The 13,478-nt window shown below is 47.9% G+C and overlaps 1 protein-coding gene across 1 annotated transcript in view; it reads right to left on the bottom strand.

Annotated features, from left to right (window-relative positions):
• The window catches only part of OBSCN (obscurin, cytoskeletal calmodulin and titin-interacting RhoGEF), a 192,867-nt gene extending 181,633 nt beyond the window's left edge, over positions 1-11,234 (bottom strand). The window contains exons 1-4 of the mRNA XM_074157645.1: positions 10,521-11,234; positions 10,103-10,397; positions 2,702-2,971; positions 156-416 (exon numbers count right to left, since the gene is read on the bottom strand). Coding sequence (XP_074013746.1) covers positions 156-416; positions 2,702-2,971; positions 10,103-10,397; positions 10,521-11,234 — 1,540 coding nt within the window. The remainder of the gene's footprint in view (positions 1-155; positions 417-2,701; positions 2,972-10,102; positions 10,398-10,520) is intronic.
• Positions 11,235-13,478: the final 2,244 nt, after the last annotated feature.

Consider the following 13,478-nt stretch of genomic DNA (forward strand, 5'->3'; position numbering starts at 1 on the left):
TTCAGGCTGTCAGCCTTTTGTGGCAGACATCAAACCTACTGCTGTCTCTGGACAGCAAACCTACCATGGCAGTACTTAAAACACCACTGGTAAGACAGGAGTACCTGCTTGCTGGGGAAGACACAACACCAAGGCCAGATAAAAATGAAACTTACTGGTCACAGTGAACTGGGTAGAAGTCCTGCTTTCATCAGCCAGGAAGACAATCTCACCAGCATCTTCCATCTTACACTCTCGGATGATCATGGTATGTTGCTTGCCAGAGCACGTGATGGCTATTCGATCACTGGGTTTCACTTCTTCTTTGTTTTTCAGCCATCGGATGTTCTGGCATTCATTGTCCAGCTCCACGCAGAAGATGGCTGTGTCGTTTACGGAGACCGCAGTCTTTCGTGGAAGTTTTTTAATGATGTTCCCTTTAAATAAGAAAGTAACTATGATCAGCAAATGACAGATATTAAAGTCTCTGGTAGCACTGGGCCATCCACACTACAACAGGACGAGCCAACAGCTCTCACCTAGTCAGAACATTGTAGACACTATGCAGACATCCCCAAATTAATTCCTAGGCTCTGCGTTATACAGAACAGATAATCCCAAGGACTCATTTTGGCCTTCAAAGAGAGAAAAACAATCTTGTTTGACTACAGTTGCTCATGTTTCTGGCCTAACATGCAGAGTCTGCTGTTGGGGTAAATACAAGTTACATGGCCTTGCCAAGAACAGATTTGACAGCGATACGGCTTTCATTGCCCGCATATGCCCGGAATTCAAATTAAAACTTTGCTAAAGTAGGTCAGTCTTAAACCAGACAGGTCTCTCGTCTGTCCTTGGGATTTTGCCTCCATCAGATGACCAGTAAGTTACGTAAACAAGAGGGCAAACACACCAGTCACCTGAATTAATAGAAAATGCACTGAAAGCCTCAGATTTCTTTTCAGAGTCAACCCAGAAGTTCACACACAATAAACTTCACTTACTTGTGGCCATTCCAAGTGACTGTGATGATTTTGACTTATTAGAATAAACTCAAAGTTACAAGATGTGACTATTCACAGGAAAGCTTGGACAAAGCATCAGGAGACCACCTCTGTTGACAGATGGGTCCAGCCCTAGAAGAGTCCCCACGAGGCAAAAGTGCCCTCACCCAGGCAAAGCACCCAGAGCTATTTAATGAGAAGGAATGCTGAACTCCTGCATGAAACTCCTTCAGTAGATCAGGCAACATGTTTCATCAGTAGGATTCAAGACCCCGATTCTCTGCTTATCCTCTCCAAAGCCTGGCCACATGTCTGCTTCCTACTGTCCTTAGCAGTGTCCCTGTCCCTGCAGCCCTTTGCATCCTGCCAAGCTCTCGCATTCTCCCAATCTCACCCCGCTCTCTCGAATCTTCTCTCCCCGGGGCAAGCACAGGAGTCCCCCAGGAACATTCTGCCTCCTTTCCCTCCTGAGAGCTCCACCTGGCTCAGTCACTCTCTTTTTTAATGGAACATGCCATAGTACCATAGCACAAACAAGTAAAACAAATACCAGCTTTCCTACAGGGGCCAAACACACTTAACAAAGCTTGGCTGGTCTAGACCTAACAGAAGGTGCAACAAAAAGATGTCTATCTGAACTCTCCCACATCTCCAGACTAAATGTCCCCTTCTGCCTCCACCCACGTGCGCTCTCAACTCTTCGCTAATGATACGAAAAGGAATTTGAGTGAGGATGCAAGTCACCCAGTTGTTTTGCACCAATTTATGTAGTGAAGAACTTCTGGTTTCACTGGGAGTCAAGTCAGTCTTCAAGTGAGTCGGGACAAGTGCAATCCTGTAGCTGACAGGTCTCCAATTCATGCAATGGGAGACGCTTCAATGATACCAGCATAAGCATCATCAAAATCAAAACTTCAAGCCTTGGAGTTGCATGGGTAGGTTCTTGTTCATACAGCAGGTCAGGGAGCTCAAAACCAATATCACATTCTGTGGGCATGCCCGTGTCTCTGATGTGCCTGTGTCTACCAGCTGTGAGACATCTACACCACAGCAGGATCTACCACTGACTTGCACGTCAGTCCAAACTGCCAGACTTGGGAGACTTGGACATGGATCTCTATCCAGATTTTGCCCCTTTCTCATCGGCTTTTCAAAAACCAGAGAACGGGTCTGGATGTCAGAGATCTAGAGCGTGGATCTGGTTTCCCATCTGAAACCATACCGGTGCTGACCAAAGCCCGCACCACACATCAGACCACAAACCACAGCTTGCTAAGCCAGCTTCCCAGTGTGGTCAGCACCACTCTGGGACAAGATTCACCAGACATTAGACAACATCTGTGCGAGACAGAGCCAGGGGACACATCCAACACGTGGGATCATGTTAAAGTCTACAACACTAGTCTACAGCTCGAGGACTTTGCCTTCTAGGAAGCCCCTTTAAGCATAGAGCCCCACGAGGTGACATATCTTGTGCAGCAACACAATCTGTCCCTGCTCTCTGACCCTGTGTCCCAGATACACCCTGGCAGGAAAGCCAGGGACACAGGGACCCACCACACGTGGCTCTCCTCTTGCACCCTAAGGGAGTCTGCTGGTCTTCACTGTACACGTGTGTGGGGTAAACGCCATTCATTAGGTCGAGTCTGGAGTCCCATGCGTGAACCTCACACTTCGTAGGTGAGACTTGGCCAATCCGAAATAGCAAGAGCCTTTCCTACCTTGGACAGACAGCTCTGCGATGGTCCTGCTCCCTTCTTTCATCTCACAGATATAGACAGCGTCATCGTCCGCGGTGACGTTCTGGACAGTGAGACGGCGATACGTGCCCTCTTCTTCGATGTTGTACTTCTTGCTCTGCCGCAGTTTGGTTTCCTCCTTGAACCAAGCCGTCTCTGTGCTGGGAACAGGCACTTCACATTGGAAGGTGGCAGATTCCTTCTCCCTCACTTCAAGATCCTTCAGTTTTTCCTTGAAGGGTATTGAGGGTTCTTAGGAGGATAAAGACAGGAAGGAGAAACAAGAGTTTATGATGGTCTGCAGTAAGAAGCGTGCAAAGAAAAAAAAAATACGTCAATAGAAAAAAAATAAACAATAACACTCCTTATTAAAGTACTGATTTGTCCTGAGCTGCCACCCAAACCCGTAATCAAGCCCTACTACAGTAGGTGTCCTGCCCTCATGCAAAAAAAAAAACCCTCTTAGATCCCAGCAGAAGTATTTTAAGGACTTTTCTAAAAATGAAGCGTTATCAGTCTGAACTGCAGTCCCTGCCCCACCACACCACACGGAGGAGTTTGCTCTAAACCAAAGCAACGTGAACAAGTTGGTGAATCATAGAATCGTGAAGCATCAGGTTAATAAATTGAGCTCTTGTGGCCTACCTGTCCTCCAGTGTGAACATCTCTGCTCTGCACCCTGACATTTAGCGATACCAACAAGAAGGAGGGGCAGGCCCCCCCTTAGCCTGGCTCTATAGGTAGCAACAGCCTAAAACAGAGTAAAAGCCCTTAAAAGTAATCATGCTACAGGTGGGTAAATAGCAAACAAGCTGGTGGTAGGGAGAGGGCAGCAATTGTAGGTGAGTGTGAGCAGCTGAGCTCATCACCTGGTACAAGAACTGGTGTTTTTGGGGGTTTGGAGCAGAAGTGAGCTCAGCTGAGCGATCTGAAAGGGCCCAGAAAGGTGAGGGGTGGCTGTGCCCACAAGGACTGACGTGGGGGAAAGCAGAGAAGTAACTGATGGAGGAGTTTTCTGTTCTCCCCACCTGCACCAAAGTATTTGTATCAGCTTTTGTCAACGACAACAAAAGAACTAGAGAAAAAGCCCAAGTCTCCCAACTCTCTGCTTTCCTCCAGCAACGGGGCTGCAGAGCTCCAGCTTGAGGAGGACCCAGAGTGTAGATCAAACATGGAAAACAGCTGCACGGCAGTGAGGGAAGACATTTTACAAAGAGAATAATGTTTAATTCCAGTGACAGCTGCGCTGTGAAATCATCACTAAACTGGAGAAAGGGTAGTTGGACTGAAGAGGACAGCCGATGGTCACAGCTGTGGGACTGGTGCCGCAGTCACGTCACAGACTTGGATTAGACAGTGCTGATGCATCAGCACTCGTGAGGCATCACGTCTGGACACGTGTCTTCATCTTCTAATAACTCATAACTCCCAGCCTTTTTTTGTGACTCCGTTCTCCCTCTCCCTGACCACACACGTGCTCCCCAGCTGGTAATTCCATGTGCTCCCAAGCAGTCAGCAATGCCAGATGTTTGTCTAAGAGTCAAACAGGAGTGGACTTCTCTTAGATTTATGAACCCATGCCCATGGTGGCACATCCTGCTCAGAGTCTCTGTGGTCTAGAGGCTGGAGAAAAACAAATCAAAGCCCTCAAGTGTCCCACATCCAAGTTTTAATGTCCAGAAGCCCCCATTTTGTACAGTTCAGATCTACTACCTCCGTGTCTGAGTCTGCTACCTGTCCCTTCCTGCCCCACCTCTAGGACAGGAGCTGCTACGGGAACAGAGCTCTCTTTGATCCGATTTGCTCTTTTCTGAACTCAAGCCCTGGAAACTCACGTGTTCGGTTTTGCAGGTCTTTCAATTTCACCCCATGTCACACAAACACTTCCAATCCTTTCTAGCTGAGGACAGCCTGGATAGAGATACCAACCCCCAAAGACAGGACACCTGGAGGGAGCAATGTTATCTACTCCCTCAGCTGTTTCCCTGAGGTTAAAACCTGACTGGGAACAATACCTTTAGGAACAGGAAGGTGACTCTAGCTCATTATGTCAACTTGGTTATTTTCTTAAAAAACATTTTGCCTTAATGCTCCTCAATTCAAGGCAAGTCAACGTCTTGCCTTGGAAAGCCTTCAGCCACAGCTACCCAGACCTGCTCTGCCCACACTCCACTTGTAATTGTCCTTTTTTCCTTGACCAACAAGAAACTCGGGCTCCTGCCCTGCAATCCCACCTCCGGAAGCACTCCGTGTAGTCAAGGGGGAATGAGGCAGCTGTAATCCTCATGCCATGGGAACAAGCAAGAGGAGGAGATCAAGAAAACATCAATCAGGAGGTAGCCAACCTCCGGGAGCTGGAGGCAGCGTTGCTGTGTGAGACAGGAGGGAGTCTGGAGCTGACACCGAGAACACAGGGACATGCCCAAGGGCCAACAAGAAATACGAGATGCACCTGAGGAGCACACAAGTGTATTCCCATACTTGGAGCAACTGGTCATATCATTAACCCCTCTCCCTTTACAGTCACTAAGCCGTATCTAAGTTAAAAAAAAAAAAAAAAAAAAAAGAAAAAGAAAAAAGAAAAGCCAGTCTAGGAAAAAAACTCTTAAATGTGAGTTAAACACAGAAGAACCGATTGACTCTTTTGTCTGTGTTGCAGTAACAGCCCTGCTTTTCCAGCCAGGGGAAGTAGGTGCAAGGCTATCTTTGGCAGCTTGGGGTCACAGATATCCTCTGAAAACAACTTTGTTTTCGTCCTACTGCCGTGGGGACGTGTGTCTTATCTCACTCTGAATGGGGCTTCAGAGAGACAGCGCCAGATAAACTGAATTGGAGCCTGGGATTCACCCAGCCCACGGCTTTTTCTTTTGCTTTGGACATGTGAGAGAGGCTCCAAAACCCACCAGCCTCCTCTTCCTGAATATATCTTCATGCACTTTACATCAATGTTCAAGGCCAGGCTGGATGGGGCTTTGAGCAACCTGGTCTAGTGGGAGGTGACCCTGCCTATGGCAGGGGGGTTGGAATTAGATGATCTTTAAGGCCCCTTACAACCCAAACCATTCTATGATTCTATGATCACCTAGCAGTAGAGGGGGAGGATGACCTCCATTGACCTGCTGGCCACATTCTTTTTAATGTGCCCCAGGAGACCACTGGCCTTCTTGGCCACAAAGGCACACTGCTGTCTCATGGATGAGCAGTTCAAGCAGATGCTCTTTCGTATAGAATCCAACCAAAAGTACTAAACAGTGTTTTTTTGATCGCTCCAAATCCACCATTATCTGCAAACATTTATTTCCACGAGAGCTCAGAGGTGTGAATTTGAATAGCAATTCTACTTTGTCCTCATAACATCTGAACTCCCAGGTCATAGCTCATTTTCAGTGCCCTGAGGTGTCATTTAAATTCATGTCTAGTATCAGTGTGATTTTTTTTTCATTTTTTTTGACTGTACATTTTTTTCAATTAATTTTTTTTTTTTTAGCCCAAGCAGAAATACTCATTAAGGCATATAATGAAGGCAATAATATTGCTAAAGAAGGAGGAATAAGAGATAAAATAAGAGAGCTACAAAAGCCTGCCTGCCAGGAAAAATGTGATAGAAATAGCAAAAAAGCCCCTCAAATCTGAGAGACTGCAGGCCAACAGAGCAAGCAGCTCGTGGAGTTAGCAGGAAACTCCAAGAGCTTAGACCAGCTATGAATTTGGCTGCTTGTCTTGAGAACATATTTCTCCAGAGTGTCATAAGCTTTTTTGTTTGATCCGTACCAAGCAAACTAGCAATGAGATGATGTTATTTTTTAAAAGCAGGCCCTGCTAACACATATTTTGCTAAGAATAGGTGCAGTTTGCAAAGCAGCCAATGTTTCCTTAACCTTCCCAAGGGATATCTCTCTGCTTGACCTGGTCTTCTCACTTGCCTACATTTCCTCCTGCATCTTCCTGGCCTTCTCATGGGCTCCCCATTTATTATTCCAGAGACAAGTTTTCCCTCTGCCTAACAAAAATGTTCCAGTGAGAGTAGGAATATGGAGAATCCTTCCAAAGGGAGTTATCTAAAGGTTCACGGACAAGTTTCCACCATCTCATGCCTTTTTGTCATCTTGGCAGTTACTGTGCTTTCCAAGTTTCCTTTCTACCTCCACGTTTCTCAAGGTCTCAAATGTGACTACCATGATAGTGGTCATCCAAAACCAGTTGAGGCCAGAGAGGAATAAAGCGGCCTCAGCACCAGTCTGTTTTTCCAGTCTCTATCCTATTTGGCTTGCAACCTTTAACCTTTTCATACAGTATCTGATTACTGTATTCAGGGACTCGGATGAACATTGCTTGGCCCAGGCCCAAGGATGGAGACCCGTACACTGTTCTCGCTAACTTCGCACATGGCCTTGGGACATCTCCAAAGCCTTCAGAAATTCATCTTCTTCCCCATCCTCTCTGCTCTTTGGTTTGGGAAAAATCAAAACCTCATAGAATCATTTAGGCTGGAAAAGACCCTTAAGATCATCAAGTCCAACTATTAACACTACTAAGTCCACCACTAGACCATGTCCCTCAGCACATGTCTACACGTCTTTTAAATACCTCCAGGAGTGGTGACTCCACCATTTCTCCGGGCAGCCTGTTCCAGTGCTTCACTGAATTTCACTGAATTTCACTGAATTTTTTTTTAGAGTTGGAAGGGACCGTATAGATCATCTAGTCCAACTCCCCTGCTGAAGCAGGATTGCTCAGAGAATGCTACTCAGGACTGCATCCAGGCGGGTCTTGAAAATCTCCAAAGAAGGGGACTCCACAACCTCCCTGGGCAGCCTGTTCCAGGGCTCTGGCACCCTCACCGTGAAGAAATTCTTTCTCATATTCGAGTGGAACCTCCTATGTTCCAACTTGTGCCCGTTGCCCCTCGTCCTCTCACTGGCAACCACTGAAAAGATAACTCTTGCTTGATAACTCTTTCAGTGAAGAGATTTTTCCTAATATCTATCCTAAACCTCCCATGGCATAAAGGTTTGCTCTTGGGCAGTATCTCCTAAGTTCTCTTACATCTCACATTTCAGCGTATGGTTGTGATTTTACTCCTGCTCTAGACACTAGAATCCAGCACGTTTCCAAATCAGAGTAATCAACTTGTGGTTTTCCTTAACTGTGAGAGCGACACTCTGCCCTGTAGCCTCTCCTTTAAGATTTATGTCTGATTCACTACATCTCATTCAGGAACAGCTCAAAAATCTCTTTTTTTTCAGCTCAACGATCTTTAAGGCATGGGTGCAGCAAATGTTTACAAGTGTGTTGAGTCTCCAGGTCTAGGATCTAGATTCACAAGCAAGCTAGAGGAGAGGCTTGACCTGTGCCCAGACCTATGCCCTCAGAGACTGCTAAAAGCCACCTTATAGACAGGATTCTGGGCTAGGTAGTCTTTTTTTATTATTATTACTACCTTTAAAAGACCCATAAATATCCTCATTCAGATTCTTGTGTTGAAATTCTGCGAACCAAAATACCAGAGCATATTTAAACCCTGAAGCTGGTCTTTCCTGGTGCCTGTGCCTCTAGACACACCCTGTGGATGCAGAGTCACAGGCTCTATAAATATGCTGCTACCTGCAGAATGACCAACGCAGCAGCTCGGTGCTTACCAAGGGTGGCAAGATGACCTACCTCCCTAGACACGATGGCAGATGAGCTAACGGCGTCACCAGTGGCATAAGCGACAGAATTAAAAGCTCTCTTCACCGCTACATCGTTCTGAGCTGTCTTTGGAGGGCTGAGAGGGCCTTCTGGTGACACAAAGGGGAGTCATTATTCAGAGTCTAATTATAACCAACACACGTAGATTTTCCGTGGCAGCCTTGGCCTGGTCAGAAAGCCCAACCCGGTATAGTATAACAAAGAAACAGGCCATAAACATTTCCACTTAATCCCTCTGACTCACAGGCATCTCTTGACAATGGACATTGATAAATAACCTTTTTCCCTGTGGTGCTTGCTCCCAGACCTGCTGCTCCACATGCTTTCTCTGTCTCCTTTAGAACAGGTTATTCCATTGGGAATAATCAAAGAAGCAGGGGCAGGCTGTGTGTGTGTGTGGCTTTGCAAGACAGGTGTTGGGCAAGTAACGGAGCTTGAACCATCCTCAATGTTAACACCCACCCAAGGGCCAGCTTGGGTCTCCAGCTCCGAGTCCCAGCTCATGAGGTAATCACAGCTTTATGGAAGAGGACAAATGCCCTTCCCAACACCACTCAGCACCTCCAAGGGATGGCAACGAGTGGGACAAGCGCCAGAGAGTTCTACGGATCAGGTGTCACTGATGGACTCGGGGACTGAGTCACTGATGGGAAAGACGGTGAGTATGAAAGGACAGGTCCAGAAAAGGCAAACCAGAAAACCAAATAAAATCTGAGAGTCTTAAAGAGAGGTATGAAACACAGGCCATTCCTACGCATTTGGATTTCTAATTTATTTTGCTGCCAGTGAAAAACATCTATTTTGCGACTCAAGTGCCACAGCCTTTTATATCCGAGGGTTAATTTACAGGTGCTGCCCGGGCTGCAAACTGCCCCCTGTAACCTTGCCAAATGGGAGAACAGGTGGAAAATGGAGAGCTTCCTTTGTGAAAATGTGTGTCACATTTTTGTCACCATTCTGAAGAACTTGCTCTGACCTCCCCCAGCATTGAGGGACCTTCTGAAGGCAAGTCCGTCACCCCCAACCACGGCAAACAGAAGCACCCTGGACCTGGTAGAGCTCTGGGAGCATACAAGGACTATAGGGTCTCCAGCAACACAAGCTGGGGAAAAGGCTGAAGAGGCCTGGCAAGAACAAGGCTGCTGGTGGGTCACTCCGTACAGGAAAATTGAGATGGACTGTAATTAGTCTTGGAGTAGGTCCCCCAAGGTATCCAAGGCATCCTGACACGCAGCTTGCAGGGAGGAATTTCCTCTGCTTCTGCTTAAATGGCACATGTGCCCATTTCACTAAACCCTGTGGTGAATACAAAGTAGGGTGAGATAGGGCTTCAGCAGTCCCTGATCTGGAGGATGGTAACGGATCTCTTAGATTACTATAAAACCAGCAGAAATGGGAACATTAGAGATCTGGTTCATCCCAGCTGCCCCACAACCAGACAGTTCTACATCATCCATCCCTGACTTGTTTATTGCTTCTTCCTGAACTCCCCACAGTGAGGAGACTCTGTGTCCACGTCATCTATTCTAGCATCATCTATTTACAGCTGAAGGGCTTTATTCATGTCTAATGCACACTCCTTTACAGCTGTTTGATGGCAGAAGGTTTGTGGACTTTCCCACACCAATTTGGAAGCACATCACCTGTCTCCTTGCAGACATGCCCACCCCGGTGAGAAACACAAGCACCCACCTTTGACGGTGACGAGCACGGAGCTGTACGTCTGGCCTGCCAGGTTGGAGGCCGTGCAGGTGTACAGCCCGTTGTCTATCTGCTTGCAGAAGAGGATCTTCAGCACAAAGTTCTCCTGATCATCCTCATAGATGACATGCCGCCGCCCTTCCAAAATGACCTCGTTGTCCTTCTTCCACACGATCTCAGGCTTGGGCTCCCCCGTCACGTAGCAGCTCAGCTTGGCGTGCTTCCCCTCCGTCACGCTGCACATGCGGGTCAGAGTCCCAAAAGTCGCGTTGCGGGCCCCTTTGGTGGTAAGTCCAGCCGCCCGCTCGTAATCTCGGGAGAGGCTGTAGCCGATGCTGGACAGCCCTTCTGCCGTGGAGTAAGACTGGGCAGATGTTGAATCAAGAGCCCCATGGGAGATGTCCATCTTCCTGATCTCCTCCCGCCTCTTTTGCAAGTGAGACAACAAGGATGACGTCTTGCCGCAGCTGGTATCAAAGTGGCTGCTGCTGCCTGGGTTGGAAGAGCCCTTCGTTTCCACCACCAGAGCGGCCGAAGCGCTGGCAGAGCCGATGAGGTTCTCTGCCCGGCAGGTGTAGGTGCCACTGTCCCCCAGTTGGGTACACTGGATGGTGAGAGCGTTTGACTCCCCAGCAGACGCGATCTGGAAGCGTCCAGCATCAGCCCGGTTGCGTAGGTGTCTCCCATCCTTCTCCCAGTTCACCGAGAGGGGAGGGCTGCCCTGGACTTTGCATTTGAACATGGCATCTTCTCCCAACGTTACTTTGATGGAGGAGGGTTTCTGGATGAAATATGGGGCCGACTCTGTTACTGTGGTCTCCTCTCCAACTTTGATGCTGACAGCTGCAAAAGCTTCCCCGATGGTGTTCTTGGCCCGACAGATGTATTGGCCACTGTCCTCCAGGCTCAGATCGTAGATTGTTAGCCGATAGAGATCCCCATCTTCTGTGGTTTTAAACCTTCCCCCAGACTGGACTGGAAGTTTATCCTTTTCCCAGCTCACAACTGGGATGGGGTTTCCAACGATCTGGCAGCTCAAGGTGGCATCCTTCCCCACAGACACCATGAACGCCTTGGGCCGGGTCAAGAACCGGGGGACTCCGCTGAACGAGCTGTAATCCATCTTGGTTTCCTAAAGGGTGAGAAATAAAAAACATCATGGAAAGAGCAGATTAAATGGTGCAGGCAAAGAACTGCTGCACTTCCATGGTATCAGGAGGTTTGTCACCTAGAACAGTGAGGTTTTCATTGTCCTTCTCATTACGGGCGAGAAGGTCTTAGAATATTTTACGTCTTGCAAATTTCTTGAATTTGAGCTCAGTAATGTGAAATGGCTGATGGAGAAGGTAGCTTGCTTCCTCACCAGAGTCACTGGGTAAGACACAAGTCTTTGGGCAGAAAGAACGTGATGGTCCCTTTCAACTTTGGCTCTAGGAAAGTGATCTGCACTAATGCTGTGTAACATACGGGCTGTTTCTGTAGCTGTAGAGAAACAAATGGATGCTAAATTCTGAGATGTGCCTACCTGTGAAGATACCTTCTCCTTCATGCTCATCTCCTCTTCCGTTTCGTCTCTCTTTTTGTATCTTATTGCTTTTGCTTTTTGGCAAGGTCGGATGGGGCTTTGAGGAACCTGCTCTAGTGGAAGGTGTGGCTGCACCATGGCGGGGGGCTTGGAACTGGATGATCTTTAAGGTCCCTCCCAACTCTAACCACTCTATGATTCATTTTTTTCCTCTTACTCCTTGTCTTTTTTTTTTTTTTCTTTTTTTTTTTTTTTTTTTTTCTAATTCTGCTTATACAACATGCTCCATCTCTCCTCTTGCCCCCTCTGGTCATTACCCACCCCTAGGCCTTGTTCTGTGAATTATGTTCACGCTGACCTTACAATAAATCTCTTTCCTGCAGGAACCAGCCTTTGGGAGGACACACAGATTTGCCCATCATATTATTGATGATATTTCTCTTTATCCCTGTTTCCATTCAACGCGACCGCTGAGAGACAGCTACTTTGATGGCGACGGTAGTCGATGAGTATCTACGGCTTATATACAGCCTCATCCAGATGGTGTAGGGTCAGACACAGCTACGGTGAGGATGGGTGTTTGTGCACATCCACGGCTGGATGCACATCCGACACGGAACTGCCATGGGGAATGCACGTGACAATCCGAACGGTGCCAGACTTCTCCAAAAAAAAAAACCCACGTGGCTTAGGGCTTACAGGAAAGATGTCTCATCACCCGCGTATTCTCAGCTGCTCTCAGAGGGAGCTGAGCACCAGCCTGCAGCTGTTTGACGACACGGACCAGCCAAGGGGACGAGGCTTAAGCCGTGTTCAGAACTAAAGCTCATGGCAGTTCTGGTGCCATTGTGTCCCGAGAAAGTCTAAAGCAATCAGCGGCACTAATCGTTACAGCCATGTTCACTCGCACACAGGGTCTACCCACCCCTGCGCAGCTGGAGAGCAACGGGACAAAGATCACGACCTTCAAGGTCCCCCTGATGTCCACAAAACACACAAACTTTTCTTGCTTCTTCACATGGACTCCTGGATGTCCTTCCCCACCTGCTGGAGTAAGTCTGCTCCTAATCCTCCTAGAAGCCCTTTTCCATGCATTGGTGAGCATTTACTTTGATAAAAGCCTGGTCTTGACCCCATTAGCACCAGCAACTGGGCACCAGCTGACTCACCCTGGGAGCAGAATTAGACCCGAGGACAGTGCTCTGTGAGGAGAGCAAGCGCCCCGGCTCCAAGCCTCTCTGGAAGTCCTACTCAAAAGTCTTGAGTGCACCGTTTCTCTCCAAGCAACTATATCTCTTTGGTCTCGTGATGCCAAACGCTCCTGTTCTTGAAAGCTCATGAAGCTCCTGTCTGAGCTACAGGAACGGTTCCTACTCAGGGGTGACGGCAGTGCTGCTCTCACAGCCGTGCTTTTTCACCTTCAAAGGGCCACACAAAGCGAAACGACCCATGCACTGCGTGTCGCAACTCAGAAAGGAAATAATAACCAGCCACCGCGACAGAAATATCCTTCTTAATCCCACGGCAGTTTGGCTTCCCCGCTGGCCACAAATCCACCCACTCGCTCACCCAATGGCCGATGCTCTCACAATCTCCCCCCCACCTCCAGCAGAAAGCAGTAGGAGCAGGCAAAAAACCTTCTTGCGTTTCTCGAGCCACCATTCGGGCAGAGGTTTCAGTATTTTTTTTCATCCTCCTCCAGCAGCGCGTTAACATTAACATGCGAATCACCGGCGGGACCAGGGAGAGGGGGTTGGATTGACCTGTCGCGTGACCTTGGGGAAATTGCTTATTTTCCCTTGGCTCCCCCTCTCATTTCTTCTTCATATCAGGACAGGGATG

The sequence above is a fragment of the Numenius arquata genome, chromosome 12 (genome assembly GCF_964106895.1).
Source record: "Numenius arquata chromosome 12, bNumArq3.hap1.1, whole genome shotgun sequence".
In the NCBI taxonomy this organism is placed as follows: domain Eukaryota; kingdom Metazoa; phylum Chordata; class Aves; order Charadriiformes; family Scolopacidae; genus Numenius; species Numenius arquata.